The sequence below is a fragment of the Osmerus mordax genome, chromosome 5 (assembly GCF_038355195.1).
Source record: "Osmerus mordax isolate fOsmMor3 chromosome 5, fOsmMor3.pri, whole genome shotgun sequence".
NCBI lineage: Eukaryota > Metazoa > Chordata > Actinopteri > Osmeriformes > Osmeridae > Osmerus > Osmerus mordax.
Genome location: NC_090054.1, coordinates 12787419 through 12810048, shown reverse-complemented (window position 1 = coordinate 12810048; position 22630 = coordinate 12787419). Strand labels below are relative to the sequence as shown.

At 48.9% G+C, this 22630-nt stretch overlaps 2 protein-coding genes across 2 annotated transcripts in view; both read left to right on the top strand.

Moving 5' to 3' along the window:
- Positions 1-7168: 7168 nt before the first annotated feature.
- On the top strand, positions 7169-9659 carry si:dkey-174i8.1 (arylsulfatase I). Its single transcript, XM_067235684.1, has 3 exons — positions 7169-7503; positions 7812-8144; positions 8558-9659. The coding sequence occupies exons 1-3, from the start codon at positions 7169-7171 to the stop codon at positions 9657-9659; spliced, it is 1770 nt and encodes a 589-aa protein (XP_067091785.1).
- A 5563-nt stretch (positions 9660-15222) lies between these two features.
- Positions 15223-22630, top strand: part of camk2g2 (calcium/calmodulin-dependent protein kinase (CaM kinase) II gamma 2) — a gene marked incomplete in the record, with an annotated part of 51002 nt that continues 43594 nt past the window's right edge. Inside the window, 2 exon segments of the mRNA XM_067236050.1 lie at positions 15223-15348; positions 16482-16576. Coding sequence (XP_067092151.1) covers positions 15284-15348; positions 16482-16576 — 160 coding nt within the window.

The following is a 22630-nucleotide window of genomic DNA, read 5'->3' as shown; positions in this document are numbered from 1 at the left end:
CCAGCCAGCGCAGAATGCTAGCTACCAGGATCCCAGCCAGACAACCCCCCCTTCTCTCTCTCTCTCTCTCTCTCTCTCTCTCTCTCTCTCTCTCTCTCTCTCTCTCTCTCTCTCTCTCTCTCTCTCTCTCTCTCTCTCTCTCTCTCTCTCTCTCTCTCTCTCTTTCTCTCTGTCTCTCTGTGTCTCTCTCTCTCTCACATACACACACACACACACACACACACATACACACACTCACTGCTCCCTATCCCAGTTCAGCTGGGCCAGGATAAGAACAGATGAGGAAACAGTTCACTAGAGACCCTATATTTATGTCTGGGGGCTTGTAGAACCTGGTGTGGCTTGATCTTGGTCACATACACTTCAATGGTCTCACTTCCATGTCACTCTGGCCCTCTGGTATCACATATTCAACCGACTGCAGTGGAAGACCTCCCAGCAAAGTTGACTGTGTATAGCTTTGTGATGATTCAAGAGCTTTAAGTCTCATTGATGGAAATGTAATGATCCCCCCCCTCCACAGTAGCTGGTAACCTCTACATGCCAAAGCTGTTTTAGTCAACAGCACTGTCTTAGTGTTACCATGTTACCAATCATAGATGTTTGTTTGGCTGCCATGTTATGCAGCTGTCTCCATATCTCTGCTTAGTGACTGGGGCCTGATATCACATTCTAATATGCCAACTGCCTCCTCTGCTGGTTTGGGTTGGTGTAGCAACCTAACGTGCCAAATCTCCACATACAAATCTTATAATATCAAACTAGAAATGAAACAAAAATACAAGAAACTCCAAGGCACTCTTTTTGAAAACAATGAAAGTGCCTTCATTGTCATGGCAAGGTCATGTTAAATCCTCAAGGTTAAACTTGACCATCAGAATCAGAATCAGAATCAGAAAGGGATTTATTCGCCATGAAAGTTTGCACAGACAAGGAATTTGCTTTGGCAGGAAGGTGCATACAATAAACATATACCTAAAATTTAAATATGTGGACTAACTATACTAAGGGTACATAAACTAGCAGTACTAAGTGGGATAAATATAAGTTGCCGTAAATTACAATATAAAAATACAAAAATACAAATATTACAAAAAATACAAATGTACAAGATACCATGTTGTGGTGCAGTGCAAAAGCAGTGTGTTTTAAGCAATAAGTCATTTGAGTCAGTGTGGTCCCTTGGCCTTGTTGAAGAGGCCAACAGCGGAAGGGAAGAAACTGTTTTTGTGGCGTGAGGTATTGGTCCTGATAGACCGCAGCCTTCTGCCGGAGGGGAGTGACTGAAACAGGGAGTGTCCAGGGTGGGAGGAGTCGGCCACAATCTTCCTCGCTCGCCTCAGGGTCCTCGAGGTGTGCAGGTCCTCGAGGGTAGGCAGATTGCAGCCAATCACCTTCTCAGCAGTACGGATGATACGCTGCAGTCTGCATGCCATGCCAGTCAAGCCATTGTAGTTGTTTTCAAAGAGAGTGCCTTGGAGTGTTCTTGTGTTTTTAGTCCACATGTATCTGTATCCAAAGAGCAGCTCAAGCACACTCATTGTGAGTCCAGGAAGTGCACCTATCCATATCGCTTTTGTAAGTTAACCATTTTACAACTGTAAAATCCACTATATCATATGAAGCAATCGTGTTGCAATGCATTGCTATGCACATAAATTACATAACAAAATGAAATTACCGTCAAAAGTGGTAGATAATAATCTCCACTGAGTTCCCTAGGACATGTTATAACAGAAATAGCGAGTTAGTCTGATATTTCTGGAAGTGGAAGACTAGAGAGAGTTTAGACATTTGTCACACTTTCAGTAAGATATATGGACCACTGCTGACGGTCTCTCTTCTTCTTCTCTCCAAGAACCTCTTCAATTACAAAACCTTCAGGAGATAAACACAGGCCTAAGGACACCAACATTGTGACCCTGAAATATCCAAGGCTCCAGGGTTTCTGTTTAAATAAACTCAAGGGATTTGTTTAGTAATAGTGCGCCAGAACTAAGCAGTGACACTTTGCTGTTCTCAAGCTGAACAAAATAACACATTCTACACATAGCCAATGCTGCTTGAAGTTGCCAGGCCCTGAAACTGTTCAGTTTCTGTTCAAGACAGCAGGCCTGTACAATACAATCTCTTGGCAGAGGAAAGAAGTTGTCTGCCTTTCAAAGAACTCGCAGAGATATGAATGCAAAAGAATGACTTGAATGCTTTATGTCTCTCCCTCCTCCCCTCTCCATGTTTTCTACTGTAGGATCTGATGAGGGTCTGCTGCATGATTTGGGTTTGGAGGGAGAGAGGGAGGGAGAGAGGGAGGGAGGGAGGGAGAGAGGGAGGGAGAGAGGGAGGGAGAGAGGGAACCGAGTTCCTCTCTAAACTCAGAGAGAGAGGCATGAGGCTGACAACTGTGGTGAGAAAAAGAGCTTCTCTCTCCCTCTCTCAACCCCCCCCCTCACTCTCCCGACTCTCTCTCCTATCGCTCACTCTCTTTCTCTTTTCATCTCACTCTCTTACTTTCTCCTTCTCTTTCCTCCTGTCCTCCTGTCTCTCCCGCGTGTTCTCGACGATCCGCGGTTGTCTCCCTCCTCGGCCAAGTCTCTCTGTCTCTCTCTCTCTCGCTCTGGGCTCTCAGCGGCAGCAGCTTGTCCGCAGCTCTCCACGCCGCCCCAGCGCCCAGAGTGAGCGTGACAGACAGTTGAGTTTGACAGCGTGTCCAGTTCCTGGCCCTCAGATGCAGCTCGCTCCGCCAGCTCCTCATCAGCATGATGGGCATTGCCAACCCAACCCAAACACTGGCAGCCTTGCCCCCCTGGCACCGGCTCCCTGAGGAGGTGAAAATGAGACGTGTTTATCAATACACGCCACGGGTGCTGCCGAATGTTAAAAGAACAGTGCGTGTCATTGGGGGGAATCATGTATGAAGGACCGTACGGGAACGTACTGTTCGAAAACATGGGAAATGTTAGCCGGAAATTGTTGTTTGCGTGGATTAAGTGGCATGCTGTAATCTAGTCATACTTTGGGTGCTAATTTTCAGATCAATCTCTCCCTAGGAGGTTGAGCTCTCATATCCCTCTGTCATCTGCATGGGATTAGAAGTCTGTATGTCATCCTTTCCCGAGAGAGGCTTTAGGAGACGGACCAACGCGTTCCCTGTGCCTGTATCTCCATCTCTCTCTCCCCCTGTCCTCTACCTCTCTCTATCCCTCTCTCTCTCTCCCTCCCATGTGGCGTGGTCGACCCTGTCTGAGTGTGTGAGGATGCTGTCTGTCAGTCTGTCAGTCTGAACTCCTGACTCCCCTTTTCTGTGAGTGACCCACTGCTGCCCCGTCGCCCTGGCCTCTCTGGGCTCCGCTCTGGGCTCCGCTCTGGGCTCCGCTCTGCCACCCCGCCCTACATGCAGCAGCTGCTCCGTGGCATGGATGTGGCACGGAGCCACGTGGCCTTCCCTGACCCCTATCTACAGCCACCAGGGAGAAACACACACACACTTGAGCACACACACACGCACACCAACATATAGACACGCACGCAGACATCCACATAGACACACACACAGACACACACACGTACTCACATAAACAAACATAGACAGATAGACAGATACAAACACACACATACACACTCACTGCCTGCTGGTTGACCGTCATTAAAGTGATCCATCTCACAACTCTCCAATAGGCCTGTGGAATCTCCCCCATGATAAACGCATCCTTCAGTTAGGTTGTTCAAGCGCCCAGCCTAATTTCCCTCTTCCAACATATGAATTCAGATTGGTATATTAGCAACATTGTACACCAATATGATCCATGGAAGAGCATTACTGTGCTGGCAAGCGTCTGATTCGTGGACATTACTGTGCTCAACCACTGGGTGGGGCTGTGTCCCGAAACCGTTGCTATGTCCCTCCAAGACTGTGGGCTGACTGCAGCCCTGTGGGCGACTCCAGGGTTGTGTAATCCTCTTCATTATTGATGAGTCAAACCCATCGCCTGCTTTCCTCAGGGAAGAGGCCTGATGGGGAAAAGATGCAGTCACGGCACAGCCAATCACGGCGGAGGAGGAAGCATGGCACCGAAAAGGGTTAGTTCCCAAAGTTTTCTTCCCGTTTTGCATCTCACGATCAGATGTCGTTCATGACAGACGTGTCCTCGGGGTGGTCCTGACAGAGAGAGCTGGGCCCTTGCTCTGTCATGTACTGGGATTCCTTGTCCTCTGCAAACGGAGATGGAGAGGAAAGAGTAGGGTTTCTACTGTGTGGAAAATGACATTGGAGAAGTACAGTGACTGTGACAAGGTCGGACTCCGTTTTACCTTCAGACTGAGGAAGGCAAAACCATATCTCTAGTCTAGGAAGCACAGACTGTGCTGTATCTATCTCCATGTTGGAGGCAATTAGTGTAATAAAACAGACATCTTTCTATTTGGAAGGGGTTGTGTAAGGGTATATGTGTATTCATGTGTGTGTTTGTGTGTGTCCACCCATTCATTTGTTCTCCTCCTTACGCCTATGAAATATCGCTCTGTGTCTGCTGTGTCATATTTGTTGCGCCACACGCCCTCCCTATAGTAAGCAGATCATGAAAGCCATGCCAAGATAACGCTACTTTTATCCTGAAATCTTTTCCACTCTCCATCCCTCTCTCTCTTTCCCCCTCACTCCCCCCCCCCTCTCTCTCTCTCTCCCTCTGTCTCTCTCTACCCCCCCTCACTCTCTCTCTCCCCCCCCCCCTTTCTCTCTCTCTCTCTCTCTCTCTCACACTCTCTCCCTCTGTCTCTCTCTACCCCCCCCCCCTCTCCGAGAGCCTCAAGACAGAGTGAGTCACTTAGTCTTTCTCATGAATAAATCACACCTCGCCCTACTCTTTGCTTCGGTCTTTCCAAAACATGTCTGGGAGGTCGCTCGTATCTCTGTCATAAAGAACAAACATATAGTTTGCACGCCAGGCACGCAAGATGACCCAGTCTCTCTTCTTTCGGAAATTCTGGAGCTGCAGTGTCACAAGGTTTAATCGTCACAATGTTCAGTGCAGTGGAAGCATATTATTGGAATCTCCTTAGATATTCAGCTCTGTGTGTGTTTATTGAGTGTGGGCAGAGAAGGAGAAGCAGAGATAGATAGCCTGCCTCACACACCCACTCTCTTTCCCCGAGAAGACAGATGTCACTTCCTGTTAGCCTCCTCTCCGTGTTGCCCTTGTGTTCACGGTGAACCCGGCTTTCGGTTTCTCTGTCAAGGACTCATCTTTATGCTCTGGCAAAATGCTGGGTGGAAACCAACATGACTGTTCTCTTCATGGCTGTTTTGTCTGCAGCTATTTGTCTTCGACTTCTCTTTCCTCATCCTCCTCCTCTCCACTCATCTGACTCTCTGCTCCTACAGTAGGCCGCCTTCTTACGTGCCTATTTTTCTTTGTCTCTCTTTCATTCTTCTCGTATGTGCTTCCCCTCTCACTCTCCCTCTTTCTCTCTCGGTCTCTCTAACTCCTTCCTCGCCTTTCTCTCCCCATGTGTCTCCCTCTCTCCATTCTCCCGTCACCTATTACTCTCCCTTTGACTTTCTCTCCCTCAATCTCCACCTGGCTCGTGCTCCCTTGACAAGGGCCGTGCGAATCCCCACAGGAATAAACATTTGCCCTAATGTAGGAAATGGACTTGTTTTGTTACAATTGATTTCCTCTCGGCCTTATGGGAAAGTGGTGCTGTGTGGAGGCGAACTTGAGCGGCAGGTCGATAGGCCATCCGTCGAGGGGAGGAAATCAGGAACAGACCACTCGGACCGCTTGCCATTCAGGACCATTACCAGGATCGGTTTCACAGTTTGTTTGTTGAGGAGCTGTGGTGCTGCATTTTGTTTTTCTTTAATTGAAATTGGGATATATTTTGACATTTTGGGAATAGTTTTTTTTTGTGTAGGCTATTCTTGTTTTATTTCTTTTTCTGTGAGCCTTATGTGCCACAGAAGGGACTTTTGTGTAGTCTGTGTTGGAAACTTTAGTTACTATACTATGGTATACGTGTGTGTGTGAGTGGTTGTTGGAGGAGTTGCAGTTGATGTGTGTGTGTGTGTGTGTGTGGGGAGAGGGGGGTATACAGAATGTCTATTTGTTTGTTACAATGTGCATACGTACAATATTTGTATGTTCAATGAACTTCAGAATCACCTTTTACGTAACGTCACGCATCTCTAGATTTACAAATGTCACCGTTTTTACCATCTGTCATGAACTTTAGGCACCCAATTTTAGCTCGGCCCTGGTTTTCAGGTGTCAGCTAGAAGACGTGAATGACAGGCAAACTGCTGCTTTCCTGTAGTTGTGGAAAGGTAAATTAAAAAATCAATATCACCATTGTGTGAGTATGGAGGATTCAGACAGATTTATTGACGTACTATTTTCAAGGCTTATTATCTATAATAAAGCCGACTGTGCATAGAGGGTTACATTGATTTTATTTCTCCTTTCCAACAGGAGACCATTCTGATTTCAAACCAGCCGTATTGCTATTGTGACCAACCCTTTCAATGGTCCACCTTAGGAGTTTTGGTTGTAATACACTTAATAACCAACAGGGGTCAACATTGTGTTTCACCCCAATGCACACGGTACATCGTGCAGGTGTTTTTAGGTAACTTTGCGCCTGCACATTTGGGTGCGTGTTTGTGTGTATATATGTGTGTGTGTGTTTCCCAGTGGTCAAGTTCCCCCCAGCCTCTGGCGTCTACAGTGGAAGAATGTGGCAGGCTACTGTGAAGGGGAAGCCCCTCCACCTCCAACCTGCCACACACACACACAGTCAGGAGCAATACACAGCCAGACAGAGAGTGGCACCTTCCAAACCTGCCTCACAGACAGACGTGCTCTAACCGACCCCATCGCCTGGCACCTCTTCACAGACGGTCTTATACAACCTCTGGAGACTGTGGACCGCGCAGGAAAACAACCGCAGATGGGCTTACGACTGAGACGGAGAGAGAAGACAGTCTACAACCGGCACCACAACGTGGACGCATGCGACCGTGGATTCACTGACCAGACTCCAAATGCAGCTGAAGTGCCTGAACAACTACAGCACCCTACCTGCACCATCTCCACTCATTGTGGATGAAAAGAAGTTGGGATCGGACTAGCCCCGGACGGAGAGAGAGAGAAGACCCCCGGATCACAAGGCGATGATGCCGGTCTTCCTGTCGCCTCTGCCCATGCTGTGGGTGGCTACGCTGGGCCATCTCTTCTGCCTGTGTGGGGCTCAGAGCCCCAACCACACCTCTGGCTCGGCCTTCGGAGGGCCTGTGGGGGGGGCCCCGGGTCCCTTGCCCCCTCCCCAACCTCAGCCTCCCCACCTCATCTTCATCATGGTGGACGACCAGGGCTACGGGGATGTGGGGTACCACGGATCGGACATACACACTCCGGTTATAGACCAGCTGGCTGGTGAAGGGGTGAAACTGGAGAATTACTATGTCCAGCCTATCTGTTCTCCCTCACGGAGCCAACTCATGACAGGACTGTGAGTACTGGTGTCCTCTTATTGTTCTCCACAATATTGATTCACTGAGTCTTCCCGGGAGTAAACTTGTTATGATGAGAGCCCAGTATAGTGTAATTATCAGCCTACCATAGTAGGGAAGACGATCTATGCTTTTGTGCAATGTTTATAGATATATAGATATTGCATTGAGTCCGTGCTACGGTATGGTCATGTATTATCGGTGACTGACATCCAAATTCACATTGCTCTCCAAGTGTTAAATACCACACTGCACAGCTGTGTTAGATCACATACATTTCGCCCTCCCCCCACCCCCACCTCCCCAGGTACCAGATTCACACCGGCCTCCAGCACTCCATCATCCGGCCCCGCCAGCCCCTGTGCCTGCCCCCTGACACCCCCACCCTGGCAGAGCGGCTAGCGCGGGCTGGCTACGCCACCCACATGGTGGGCAAGTGGCACCTGGGCTTCTGCCGGCCGGGCTGCCTGCCCACCGGGCGCGGCTTCCACAGCTTCCTGGGCTCCCTGACCGGCAGCGGAGACCACTTCAACTTCCAGAGCTGCGACGGGGCCGAGGCCTGCGGCTTCGACCTGCATGACGGGGAGAGACCCGCCTGGGAGATGAGCGGCAACTACTCCACTCTGCTCTACTTGGAGAGGTGAGCCTCGTGTACTGCCTGGGTCGAGGATGAGGTGTATTTGACTGTTGGAGATCATCCAGATACCTTTGGTGTTTTTTACACGTTCGTATCTCAACATTGTCACGCATACACGCGATGTACTCAAATAAGTCTTGATAATGATGATAGTAAATGTAAATTGTTGTAGTCTAGCTCTGCTCTTCCAGGGAACCTGGTAGCTTACTTACGTAATTCAATCCTAAAAATAAGTTTTGTGCAGGGTGTTGTGTGATTGTTGTTCCAAATACCAGACTTCAACTTCAAATGTGTTGATTTTGATTACATTAGGATAATGTTTGGTTTCATAACATACTTCATAACGTGTCTACATAACATAGTTGAGTTGTGTGTGGATATGACATAAACCTGATGTATATCTTCTGGCAAATCAGGGTGAAGCACATCCTGCGGACCCACAATCCCCAGAAGCCCCTCTTCCTGTACCTGGCCCTCCAGGCAGTCCACACCCCCTTGCAGGCACCCAATCACTACCTCCAACGCTACCAATCCCTGGGCAACCGCCCCCGCCGCCACTACGCCGCCATGCTGAGCGTTGTGGACCAGAGCGTGGGGGAGCTGGTCCAGGAACTCAGAACCAGGGGCCTGTACAGAAACTCTGTTGTCATCTACTCTTCTGACAATGGTGGACAGCCGCTATCAGGGGGCTGCAACTGGCCCCTGAGGGGGGGCAAGGGGACCTACTGGGAGGGGGGTATCCGGGCGGTGGGCTTCGTCCACAGTCCCCTCCTGAAGAGGAGAGGGGTGGTGAGCCAGGAGCTGATCCACGTGTCGGACTGGTTCCCCACCCTGCTGGCCCTGGCCAGGGCACCGGAGAGGGAGCACGGCCGGCTGGACGGGCACGACGTGTGGGGGGCCATCAGCCAGGGTGTGCCCAGTCCCCGCACTGAGATCCTCTTCAACATCGACCCCGTCTCCCGGCGGCCCGGCGAGCCCGACCACAGGGCCCTGGCGCTCAACGGCTTCGGGATCTGGGACACGGCGGTGCGCGCGGCCATCCGGGCGGGACACTGGAAGCTTCTGACGGGCAACGTGGGCGACGGGGACTGGGTGCCGCCCCAGACCCTCCCCGGCGGTCCACAGCAGTGGCAGGACATGGAGAAACGCCGCGACCAGCGGGGGAAGTCCGTGTGGCTCTTCAATGTCACCGCCGACCCCTATGAGAGGTCGGACCTGGCCGAGGCGCGGCCCGAGGTGGTAAAGATGCTGCTGACGCGCTTGGCCGAGTACAACCAGACGGCTGTGCCCCCGCGGAACCCACCGGACGACCCCATGGCGGACCCCCAGCTCCACGGGGGGGTGTGGACTCCCTGGCTGGGCGTGGAGGGCCGCGCCGGGGAGGGGGACAGTGGGGAGGAGGACGCGGGAGGCAGAGGGAAGAGGAAGAGCAAGATGAGACCGTGTAAGGTGTGTAAACTGAAAGCCCTCTTCAAGAAGGTGGGATCTCGTCTACAGAGGTCATCGCTGTTCTTCTAGCCACAGAGAGAGAGAGAGCGAGAGAGCGAGAGAGAGAGAGAGAGAGAGAGAGAGAGAGAGAGAGAGAGAGAGATGGGAGGTAGAGAGGGCACATGGGAGACCCAGAGCTGACAAACCTCCCTGAGACCGAAGCTAGCTGACTCACTGTCTGTCCCCCGAATACAAAAGAAGAAGGTGACTTTGTGCAACCGACAGATTGCGCAAGCATGACAGAGACAGAAACACAGCGAAAGCAGTGGGGGGGGGGGGGGGGGGGGGGGTCAAATGAAGGACAGAAGAGGAACATTTGATGTCTCATTCGCCCATCAACAGAAGGACACACTTGGAATGACACTGACAACCTGAGGGATATTCTCCTGACAAATGTCAGTTTGTCATTTGTACTTGGCTATATAACAAACCCTTCACGCAACTCACTGCCCATCTGACACACCACTCACATCCCAAACCTCTGAACAACACTGCATGGCCTTAAAATACCATGAAACCCTAACCAGAAAAGCACAGTCAAACACACTGGGTCTTTCCCTCCAGTTGACATACAGCATTGCCTGACCTAAAGATATGTTCCCACACATGTGTCTCATGTGCAAGTAGGATATGCCTGTTGGCCAAAAACCAAGACTACGATATGAAGCAGATCTAACTGGAACAGACCGGACCAAACTGTTTGTTCTGTTGGGTGTGGAGCGCTACATTACACACAAGCCAGATATTTTTCAATTAGACTTAATGCATGGGTTGACTTCGACCCATTTGTGTAGGAATAGTTGTACGTTCAGTGTTGGTCTTGAAACCATGCCAGAGAGACAAGGTTTGAAAAGATCCCACTCACAGAAGTAGGGAGCGGCAGATCACTTCTTCTTTCCAGCAACACTGTCAGAGCATTCAACAAGCTGCCCACCACTCTCCTGCCTCGTCTTCTCACCCTCCAGCCAATTCACATTCTTTCCCTCCCTCCCTCCCTCCCTCCCTCCCTCCCTCCCTCCCTCCCTCCCTCCCTCCCTCCCTCCCTCCCTCCCTCCCTCCCTCCCTCCCTCCCTCCCTCCCTCCCTCCCTCCTCTCCTCTCCTCTCCCTCCCTCCCTCCTCTCCTCTCCCTCCCTCCCTCCCTCCCTCCCTCCCTCCTCTCCCTCCCTCCCTCTCATTTCTTCTCATTGTGTCCTGCTCTTTGCCTCTCTCCTACAGCATCAGGAAACTTTTCTTCCCCCTCGTCCTCCTCCTCTTTCGGGCTCTCTTCATTTTGCTTCTTCCAAAGGCTCAGGTCCGTTCAGGAGCAATAGGTTGGGAGAATATGGAGGAGAGAAATGAGCTATGGTGTACACGCTCTTACATAAATAGAGAGGTGGAGACGGAGGAGGGGGAGGAGGGCTCCCCAGGGTAGTAGCAAAGGGCCCGTGGTTTAGAACGATCCCCGCTCCGCCTCTATCTGTATAATCTCTTCATTTGTGAAGATGAACATATCAAAACATACCAGCAAAGGTCTATGTATAGTTGGACACTGCTCGGTACACTGAAATGTGTTCTTCCATGTATAAATACACTCTGACAGAATGTGTGGGCGATTTGTCACTTGAGTTGAGCGTTTGTGTAAAAATTGTGTGGGAGTGTTGTCAGTGCGTGTGTGTTTGCATGAACGTGGGACTGGGTATGTGCGTGTGTCTGTGTCGTGGAGGTTGTGTTCAAATATGTCTATGCATTTGTGTGTACCCCATGCCAATTAACAGCACGTATGTGTGTGTTCAAATGTTTTAAGTGGATACAGTACGTGCGTATACACTATCCTCCCAGCCAAAACACTGAACATGGAATCTGGGGACAAGGTTTGTCAAGAATGTTTTGAATTAATGGTAGTGCTTAGAGGAGAACCACCAGAGGGTTTAAACCCTAAATCTCCAGCACACTAAAGGCTGTGTGAACTGATTCCTATGAAGTGACACAATGTGTCCTGCAGAAGAACCCTCGCAGGCTATACATCACGGGGTGACAGACTGTACACACACACACACACACACACACTATGTACACAAATATTTACACACACACACATACTGTGTACACACAGACAATTCGGCATACATTGTAAAAGCAACTGAGCAGTCAAATACTATACGATACTACAAATGCTTGTCAAATACTATACGATACTACAAATGCTTGTCAAATACTATACGATACTACAAATACTTGTCAAATACTATACGATACTACAAATGCTTGTCAAATACTATACGATACTACAAATACTTGTCAAATACTATACGATACTACAAATGCTTGTCAAATACTATACGATACTACAAATGCTTGTCAAATACTATACGATACTACAAATACTTGTCAAATACTATACGATACTACAAATGCTTGTCAAATACTATACGATACTACAAATACTTGTCAAATACTATGTGATACTACAAATACTAGTAAAATACTCAGGGTGTTCAGGGATCTGCTGTAGGTTTCTACTTAAGCGCTTCTAGCATGTTCCCTTGCATGTTCAGGAGAGCATTATGTGTCTCTCAGTAAAATATATTAGTAAATGTTGTGTACAGAAGGATTATACAAGTTAACATACTAAATGTGGATGCCATTTAAAACAAGGGAGAACCGGAACATGTTATCTCGTGGTCACACAACCCGTTCTTCTGTTTGTGAGCTATAAGCCCTTGTTAAATAGTCACTCTTTGAAAAGGTGCGACTCCAGCAAGAGGAACAGGACATACTGAATGCCTTTCCCTTTAAAAAGTCACCTATTAACCATGAGAATAGCTCTAATGTCATTTTAAATACATCATTATTGGAATCCTGTTGTTTTGTAATTGACAGACACAGCCTCCAGACATTCGGTAATGCCACCCAACTAGTTGCGAGAATAATGACACAGATTCACTTTCTTCAAATACCAAAGTGTTTTATTTCTTCTTCTGGGGGTTTAGTATATTTCTGGATATGTGGTAAGACAAGATAGAGAAGTAACAATTGTGTGAGCTACAGTTTGATAAACCACTTCTCATTCCTTTCAGTTATTTTTTCCCATGGTGTGTGTGTACAGTATGTGTATCTGCACTGTGTGTGTGTGTGAGAGAGAGACAGAGAGTCAGAAAGGCTGGAGAGAGCCTAACTCTCAGCTCTTGAATGTGTGCCCGTCCTGTACTTATCAGCCGTCCTCCACACACGTCAAACTTCACCTCCCCGTCCAACTCGAACCGGGAAGAGAGGCCCTCGAAAGAGAGCTCCACCTGGGAGCCACGTTGGAATCATTCCTGTTGAGTGAGTCTCTCAACCTCTACTGCTCCACTACAGAATTGTATATTATAGCCACTCTTGTTGTGATTGTTTGGTGTGTTACATGGAAGTTCCCTAAGCCAGTGGTGACATGAGGTGTCTGCTTCCTACCTAAATAATGCAACGTAATGGGATGATGCAGGAGCTAGCAAAACAGGAAGTGAGGCCTCTACTGTCCCTGCTAATGTGACTCTTTCCTCATACAATCCAAACTTGGCTTTGTTGGCTCTTGGTGGAGGGCACGGTCGGACTGGCCGTCGGGAGAGTCGGGAGATTTCCCGAACGGCCGGTCAAACGGCCGCGGCATAATGCAAAAAAAAAAAATTATATATATGAATAATAATTCACGGCCGTGGTGCCGGTCTGCGTTTCAAAGTCCCGGGACTTTTTTCAGGCCCAGTCCAGACCTGGTGGAGGGTGTGTGTGTGTGTGCGTGTGTGTGCGTGTGTGTGTGTTTGCGTGCGCCTACCAGTAACACACTGGCTTTCCAACAATGATATTATCAAAGTCACAGGCACTGTAGGGCTGCATTCGAATAACAACAGCAACCTCGAAAGATGAAATTACTTTTCGAAACGCCCACCACACCCCCCACGCCTCACCCTCGAACACACACACACAAACACAACTCGGGAATGGAAAGTGGCCGTCGAGCGTTATTGTTCCTGCCTTTTCCAAACCCCCCCCCCCCTCTCTCTCTCTCTCTCTCTCTCTATTTCTCTCGGTCTCTCTCTCTCTCTCTCTGTCTCTCTCTCTCTCTCTCTTTCTCTCTGTCTCTCTCTCTCTCTGACTCTCTCTCTCTCTCTCTCTCTCTCTCTCTCTCTCTCTCGGGATGTCACATCCATTTCCAACCACCCACCACTCAACTCTGTGAACCGCCTGTTGAAGTCTCGGCCGACAGCAACATCACAGAAAAACGCCGCAATTAATGCCGAGCCACCTCTGCGCCACATTAATTAGGCTTTCATATCAGTCTGGCTCCCCGTAATTACAGCAGAGGCCAGAGCCCCGGCTCCTGTGTTCACCGCAAACACTCTTTAATCCCGGGTGCTCTTCGACCAGGCTGTCTGGGAAGCCCTCCCAGCTCAGAGACACTCCACTGCTTCTGGGGGGAGGAACGCACCCATAGAAATGGTCGGTTGAACCCTGGGAGTGAGATTTGTTTGGGGGTGTGGATTAATGCAATGGTGGAAACATGGTCTTATACAGTAGGCCTACACAGATATGCACACAGAGAGAGGTAAGTTTACAGCCTTCTCTGATGCTTGCCAATACATTCTCTTCTCCTCCCTATATCCACCCACCCACCCACTAAATTCCCTTCCAACACACCCACGTGACCTGCGATGAGGAAATATTAATACCCCTTATGAAATATTCATGAAAGCTCAGTTAAACCTTTACAGTGGAGAATGCCATTACATAACACGCACAATTTCAGTCTTTTAAAACATGATCCTTCTAACTTACAGTAAAACATCTCTCCAAAAAGAGACTTAGCAATGAATTCAATATACTTAACCTATAAACCCACAGAGACAAGACGCATTTTCCTTTCTTTAGGTTGAGGTTCTCAGGGTGAGTGTACTGTGCATGGCCTTGATAATACACTTAAGCACATAATGAATACTTACTTGTACCAAGATCTTACTGAGACATAGGTGTCTGTACACTCCAAAGAGCAATATAGTTTTAGAGTAGCTGGGGGCTTATTGGAAAAAGGATGGCATGATGATAATGATGATTAGTTGCTTCCGAGAGAATGTGGTCATGCAGTGGGATAACTTTTGATAAATTATATTAGAAATAATATGCCAGTAGAGGTGGCTTACGCAGACAGTTGTCCAGGCCTGTAGAGAGGCATTACTGAGTGTGATTTTTCACGAATATATTGCACTTGAGTGGTAATGTAAGGCTTTATTTAGTCTTCATCATCGTTCCTTCCTCGTATTGGCAAACATTTGATTTGATTGTCTGAGCCTATTTTGCTGCATCCATACATGTGGAGTCTGGAGTGCGTCTATGGTTAGGCTCCGATACCTCCGCTCATCTACTGATTTGTGCTTACTTTACTTACAGCTTCAATTGTAGAACGGTTAGCGGAGGCTGAACCTAGATATAGCGCGCAGGAGAGATCTCGCGTTGCTTGACGTTTTTTTCCTTCTACCTCACCCACCACCACCACTAGGGTACTACCACCCTCCTCCTCCTCCTTCTACCCTCCCTCCGTCACTACCTCTACTGTATCTCCCTTTCCTTCTGCCTTTACGAGATCTCCTCCCGAAACCTGAGCGAGGCAGTCACCAAACCGAGAGGCGACACCCCCCTGCACAACATGGCTACAATTGTAACCTCGACCAGATTTACAGACGAATATCAGCTGTACGAAGAGCTCGGAAAGTAAGCGACAACGATATCGTTCTCCTCCGAATTCTTTGTTAAACATGTTTGCTGCTTTGTGAGGCTCATTGTGCGTGTCTAGTTCACTGTTGACAAGACAGGGTATACACTGTCAAAAACAGGGAAGCGAAGGCACCACTTCAACGCGGAGGTGATTGCTTCGAGGCTTGTTAAACCAACCTTATTGTTAAGCCCAATATTTATGAAAAAAGGTTCTAAACCCATCCGAGAAGCTGAGCTTGCATGCGAACGTGCACCGAACTTAAATGCCTCGTTTTATCATAGAATATGGACACCTTGCAAACGACATCCGCTGTATGTGTTGATACATTTCAAACAACACATATTCATAAAAGTAATTTTTTAGATCGTTGTCTGTCGCATACGTGTCTATTGTTAGCTTTTTGTTGTTTTTCTATTTCAATTATGTAGTGAATCTGTCATGAAGGAATGCTGCATTCATTGAGGATTGTGTAATAGTTGTATCACCCGTACCGAAAATGTGCGTTGTAACATATTTTTGCAAAGATACATGTTAACTGTCGCTAGACCACGCTTAAAGCTGTCTTTGTTTGCATATTATAATCCCATGCCTGGTTTATGGAGTTCTGCTCCAACTAAATGATGTTTTGCATGAAAGGAAATAATGATAGACGGTGTAGCCTTCTTATATTTCACTACTACTACTGATAGCTGTCAATATGAATTACGCTCAACTGTATGCCGCCGTTTAGCCTACAGTGGGTCAGTTCTAAATTCACGTTTCTATAGCACTGTTAAATCCAGTTGACTCGGATCTTCTATAAAAAAAAACACAAGCCATTCTCAGTCAGGCATAAGTTACACAATCAGTAAAGAGCATGCAATAGCTAGACTGCGATGAAGAAACGCGTTTTGTAACTTACCTTTTGATTGAATTTCGTGCGAAACTGATGCAGTCAGGCGACCGTGAAAACAAGCCCAACGTGAAATTCTCACCCGCACCGGCTTTGTTTTAGTTAACGATGAGGCTATAATTACAGTTTTTTTTTGTTTTGGTGGGTTATTTGGTTCTTTTTTACTTTGTTGTGACAGTATTTCCTGTATTTTTTCAATGTCTTTGTTTAATTATTTTTTGTACATTTCTCTTATAGGGGTGCCTTCTCAGTTGTACGGAGATGTGTCAAAAAGTCCACTGGCCAGGAATATGCTGCTAAAATTATCAACACGAAAAAGCTCTCAGCAAGAGGTAAGTCAGCAGTAGGCATAGCCTCCACATTTCCAACTTTTGAACTTCTAATCTATTCACTTAGATGTTTTGTTCCGGTGCTTTCTGTCAAAGTTGTAGCTCAGCCGCAGTGTCGAAAGTGTTTGTTCTCCATTTTGACCTCCAGCAACCAAATGTTAGGCCCGCTGGACATAACTGCCAAAAGCCATGTGTAGTGATCGGTACAGCACTGTAACTCTTGAATTGTTAAGTCCGAACCGTTTCTTCAGTGGCTCTACAGTCGGGATGGCTATGTAGACGTATCTTGTGTTTTAAATACGTTAAGTCAACTCCATCAGACACTGGGGGGGAATCTCAGTTTAGGTCCCTCGTGGTAACATGAAAACAATTCTCTACCTCCCTCCCCCATCCACACGTACACGAGCACACTCTGCAAGCCCTCCCTATCCGTAGGCACAGAGTCCAGGGGAACACATTTCATTGGCCGAACAACGTTCGTCCTCGAGTGTGGATATCATCTAATTAAGCCTTGGCCACAAGGTTGGAGATACGTGAGCCAGGGCAACCACCACCGCTGCCGATGCTGCAACAGCAAACAAAGACACGGGATCTATTTCTGGAAAGTGGACACTGTTGATACCTGTCTGTTCGAGTATCAAGTTGGGCCATCTCGTGTCTTGCACTCAACATGTGATGGAGATGGATATGAATTTGTTTGTTTCCTTTTTCTTTTCTTTTTTGTAGGGCGCCCAAGCACTTTCCTCTTGTCGCCATTGTGTACAGTGCGTGTGTACTCGCGTGTGTGATTAGGCTCGAGTTCGTGTCATGAAGGGGACTTTAACATGCCATGACCAAAGCTGTGGTTGTTACACTATAATCACACAGTCATTCCCCATGCCCTCCCCACCCCCTTTCACAGTTGCTGCCCTCCTCTTCTCCACGGCTGACAGCTCTTCGCCCATTTTCTCTCCAACTCGAACTGAAACAAAATCATTGTTGAGGTGGCATATTGATCCGAGAATCTGAGCAGTGTTTTTCTCATGGAGATGTGATATTGATGTCGGTTGTCTGCCATGTCCGTGGTGCTGACAGGAAGGCTTGAGCCATGGCTGGCATGGACAAGGGGCATGAGCAGAAGAGGTTGTGTGATAATGAGAAACGCCAGAGCGGCCATATCTGGGCAGATTGTGCCATTCTCCTGGGGACGGCAGCTGAATTTCAACAGGCCCTGCTTTTTCTCCATCATTTCTCTCTCTCTCTCTCTCTCTCTCTCTCTCTCTCTCTCTCTCTCTCTCTCTCTCTCTCTCTCTCTCTCTCTCTCTCTCTCTCTCTCTCTCTCTCTCTCTCTCTCTCTGTCTCTCTGTCTGTCTCTCTCTCTCTCTCTCTCTCTCTGTCTCTCTCTCTCTCTCTGTCTCTCTATCTGTCTCTCTCTGTCTGTCTCTCTCTCTTTACCTCGCTCTCTGGACTTGGTGAACAAAGGATGTATTTTAGAAGAGATTCTTTGAAAGACCGTAAGCAACAGGTAATTAGTTGCGCACAGTTTGGAGAGCTGTATTGGCAGAGACCCTGATGAAGTTACCCAGCAACAGGGTTTGTGAAACTGTTCATCACATTGGCTGGCACTGAATTACAAGTGATGAGGGCCAAGCGGAGGCAGTGGCTCACACACACACACACACACACACAAAACTCTGTAACAAACACACACTCCCTTTTCCCTACTGCTTCTTCTTCTAACGCCAGTGCCCTTAATCAAAACTGAAAGCCTGGGACTTGTTTTACACAAACAGAAGCTACAATCCCCCCCCCCCGACCCATAATGGAGGCATGGGAGAAAGGGGCATGATTCCTGCAACTCTTTTCTTTGTTTTGGAAACGAATAGGAAGAAGCGAATCTAGAGAGAAGCGAGAAAAAAGAGAGAAGGCACACAAGCTATTGAAATCCCGTCACTGTGTGCGCGCTCGTGTTTTTGTATTTGTGTGTACGTTCTCACCATGCTCGTGCGCGATCTTTGAGTACGTGTGTGTGTCGGTGACTTTAATGCTTTCTCTCCCCCTCCCCCCTCGCTCCATATGTGTGATGTGTTTTCAAACATCACAGGCAAACAGATTTTGCAGGGAATTGGGAGCTTTGGAGCATTTGTGCAGATGAGTTGAGTGCATGATGTGGGTTGGATTAAATCCTCTTCTCTTGCGGCCCAGAAAGGTCATGCCGGCAGGGTATAGGTCAGTGATTATGCCTGGATTGTAAAGACACCACACACACACACACACACACGTCTGGTCCTCTCCCAAGTCTTGTTTGTTTGTTTACAGCAGGAGGGACTAGATCAATGTCACCCACTCAGTTGGGGTTCAAAAGTCAATACTGCTATTTCATCCAAATCAATTTACATGTTGCCTTCATGTGTGTGTTTAAACAATGTCAATAGACTTACACACACACACACCCCTTTGGTCAACAACTCGCATTTCACAGACGTTGATTTTTTTGAAATAACTACATATCCGCTGATGAACTGGTGCATTTTCCTAAGGTAGGGCACTGTTTAAGACATGTCTACCCGATATCCAGTATCTATCATACGGTAGCGCTCAAAGAGTCATGAATGGTATGCTATGGGTCAGCCCAGCTGCCTAACAGGACTGGTTCTAATGACTGTGGTCTCCCAGGACTCCAAGCTGGCAGTCCCTCTGCGGGGTTGAATTGGATGTGGAGCCTTTGCAGGCCTTCACCTTGCCAGGTCTCTAGAGTGTGTGTGTGTGTTTCATCATTCCCCTCCGCTTAGGGGACCCTTCTAGGCCTTGGGTAGTATTTAGTATATGTATGTGTACAAACATCCTCTTACCAGGTGTCTTGAAGTGCGTGGGTAATTTGTGATGCTACCTAGCGGATGGCGCTAAGCTCACGCTGAGCCCCCAGCCCAGGGAAAGGCAGCCAGGCTAGAAAGGCCAGCCGACGTTTTTCGAGAGGCTGATGGAGCTCTTGTTGCTGAATAATTGACTTCGCATAAGGCCACGTTGTCTGGGAAATGGTAAAGAGTTGAGGAGGGCCACTCTACCCATCTCTGTCTCTCTCCTCTCTCTCTCTCTCTCTCTCTCTCTCTCTCTCTCTCTCTGTCTCTCTCTGTCTCTCTCTCTCTCATCTCTCTCTCGTCTCTCTCTCTCTCTCTCTCTCTCTCTCTCCTTCTCTCCTTCTTCCGCTGAGCTGCTTACTGTCCTCTTCGATGTTTTTCTTTGTCTTCTACTCCACTAGATCAGTTGCTGCATAATGGGTCTATGCACGCAGGCGTGTGTGTGAGAGTGTGTTATCAGGGCCTTGGAAGGCTTCCTATGTGCTCGCTGGAGGCCGATTGGCGGAGGCCTGATAAACGTACAAGAACTGGCGTAGTGAATCTTTAATGGGACAAACTGTGAATTTTTAATGACTCTGAGCCGAAAGACAGAGAGAGAGAGAGAGAGAGAGAGAGAGAGAGCATGTGTGTGTCTGTCTGTGATAAAGCACCCTGCGTTTGCCTTTGTGCAATCCATGTAGATCTGATGAAGTATTGTAGCGCACGTGTTCCGCAGAAACCGCGCAGAAACCCTCCCTTTTATACAGGGCCGGGACGTCAACACAGGCCAATTAGTGGAGACGGAGAGTGTGTTTTTTTTCTGTGTGTGTGCGCACGGATGAATGGATGGATGTGTGTTTCTGGGCCTTTTCTGTCACGCCTGAATGACAAAAGCCTCCTCGTACAGCAGCCTCTGCCCTGCCTCGGTTCTCCTCGCCGTGGCCACGGTGGAGCTCGCTGTCTCTCGTTGGCCTCTCTCTCTCCCAGGCTTCTTGTACGCTTCAGGAACCGAGCGAGGGGTCATCGCGAGGGGAAGACGGACATCTCCCGACGAAGCTATTTACAGTAGCGTCGGGTCAATATTGTTTTTGGTGTCCCACAGGGACTGCTGGCTGACTTAACTCATAGATCACGGCCCAAAGGCTATTTGTCGAGTCGAATAGGTGCGGATGCTCCCGTTAATGGCACCGGGTCGTTTGCCTCCAAGTGTCTTTTATGTCGGCTCGGCCTGTACGATCCGAGGTGAAGGCGCGCGTCAAAGCGAGTCTTCTGTGTGACTCGGCACGTTTCTCAGCGCGGCCAGAACTGCGAGTGACTCGCGCACGGTGACCTCAGTCACCGAGAGTGCGTCTTTACTTTCCAGGAGGAAACGCCGCCAGAGCCTCCTGCCCTGAATCACGTTACGTTCGAGCGCGTCACATCGAGCGAAGCGGGTCTGCGCGGTCGACTCTCATCACCGTGACGGGGGGGACGCGGGGGGACGGGGGACGGGGGGGGGTGTGATTCATGCTCTTGTGCTTTGCGGTGTATCCTGTGTCTGCGTTGCGTTTGGTGTGTCTGCTCGCCGTTCCTCTGTCGGATCCCCACATGTGGGATCTATCTGAGAGGCAGGAAGCCTGCCCTCGCTCGCCTGCTGCTGGCTCCAATCCAGGTGTTTCTCTCCGAAAGTGAAATTGGGTCTTTCTCCGCCCACCCGCCTCTTGCGTCTTGGCTAAGACCCCGGACTCCCCCCCCCCCTCGCCCCAAAGACAGAGGAAATGTGTTTGTGTTTTTTTCATGTGAGGGCGTGCGCGCGTGCGTGCGAAATCCTCGGAGAACGAGACGCCCGTTCGAGCCCCAGATAGTGTCGAGTCATGATTACTCACAGCGTGAGGGTGGGAGGCTTCGACACGAGGACTGGACGTATGTTGTCTCTCTCTCTCTCTCTCTCTCTCTCTCTCTCTCTCTCTCTCTCTCTCTCTCTCTCTCTCTCTCTCTCTGGAGCCGGGCCGGCCCGACCGCGGCGCTTCCTGTCCTCGTTCTCTTCCTCAAACGGAATCGCTGGCCTTTGATGATGTGGCGCGCGGCACACACGTTCTGTCGTGGCAACGCACCACACGCGCGCGAACGTGCAAAGACGAACACCGACAACAGGAACTGGAGAGTTGAAAGTGTTCCTTTTCAGCAGACAGTAAGGATTTCTCTGACAAAGCTGAGGTGTTGCATATGACTATTGCTGTGGTGTGTGCTGGGTGTCATCGTGAAACTCGCTCGTAGAACCAGAGGAAGCAGTTCGGGCCCTTCCTGGAAAGCACGCTTAATTGCAGCACAGGCTGCAGAGGTGTGTGTGTGAGAGAGAGAGAGTGCTGAGATTAGGGCCTGAGTAATGCCCTAAGCTGACTCCTCTCTCTCTCTCTCTCTCTCTCTCTCTCTCTCTCTCTCTCTCTCTCCCCCTCCCTCCCTCCATCATCTCACTTTCCCCTCTACCCTCTTCCCTTCCTCCTCTCCGCGCCCACAGAGAGCTCTAATCACAAATGTAATTACGAGGATCTGCGCCGACGTTCGGCAGCGCACCGCGCGAGCGTGCTCACACAGGTGGGCGGTGCAGGCGCACGTGCACAGGTGCAAAGCGAGCACAGCCTGGGTTAGCCTGGGTAATCACGCCCCGACTGTCCAGCGCGCGCGCCGGGCGTGATTACCCACTCGCGCGCCATGGACAGTCGGGGCCGTCAGAATCGTCCCAGTCCTCCCAGACACGTAACAGGATAATCCCTTCCTGATCAGGCCGACACGCGGTGACACCGTCAATCAGCACGGCTGTCAGCGAGCGCGCCCGCTCTGCTGTAGCCACAGCTTCTGGGCGTTGTGTCAATACATTCCAACTATGTCAAATAGACATACCTGGTTGGTCGACCCTGTCAGCAGGATAGGCAACGAGAGCGCTCCACAAATACAGATGCTCCCATATTTGAAGCTCTTGTTTTCAGTCACATTCAAAGGGGAAATGCAGAGCGAAATATATAACAAAATGCTGGCTTGCCCACTTTACCTAGATTGGCCTGGTAGGGAGGTTGTAAATGTATACGCACCTTAAAGGTTGAGTGAAAAACAAGCTGAGTGGCAATAGACATGTCGACAGTACAGTCGTTTCATACCGTTTTATACAACAATTAACACACAAAACAGTAGAATATATATCGAGTTTACTTTATATATTTAATGAGGGAGCCGAGATGGCAAACAGGTGTTCTAAGAGGCTGTA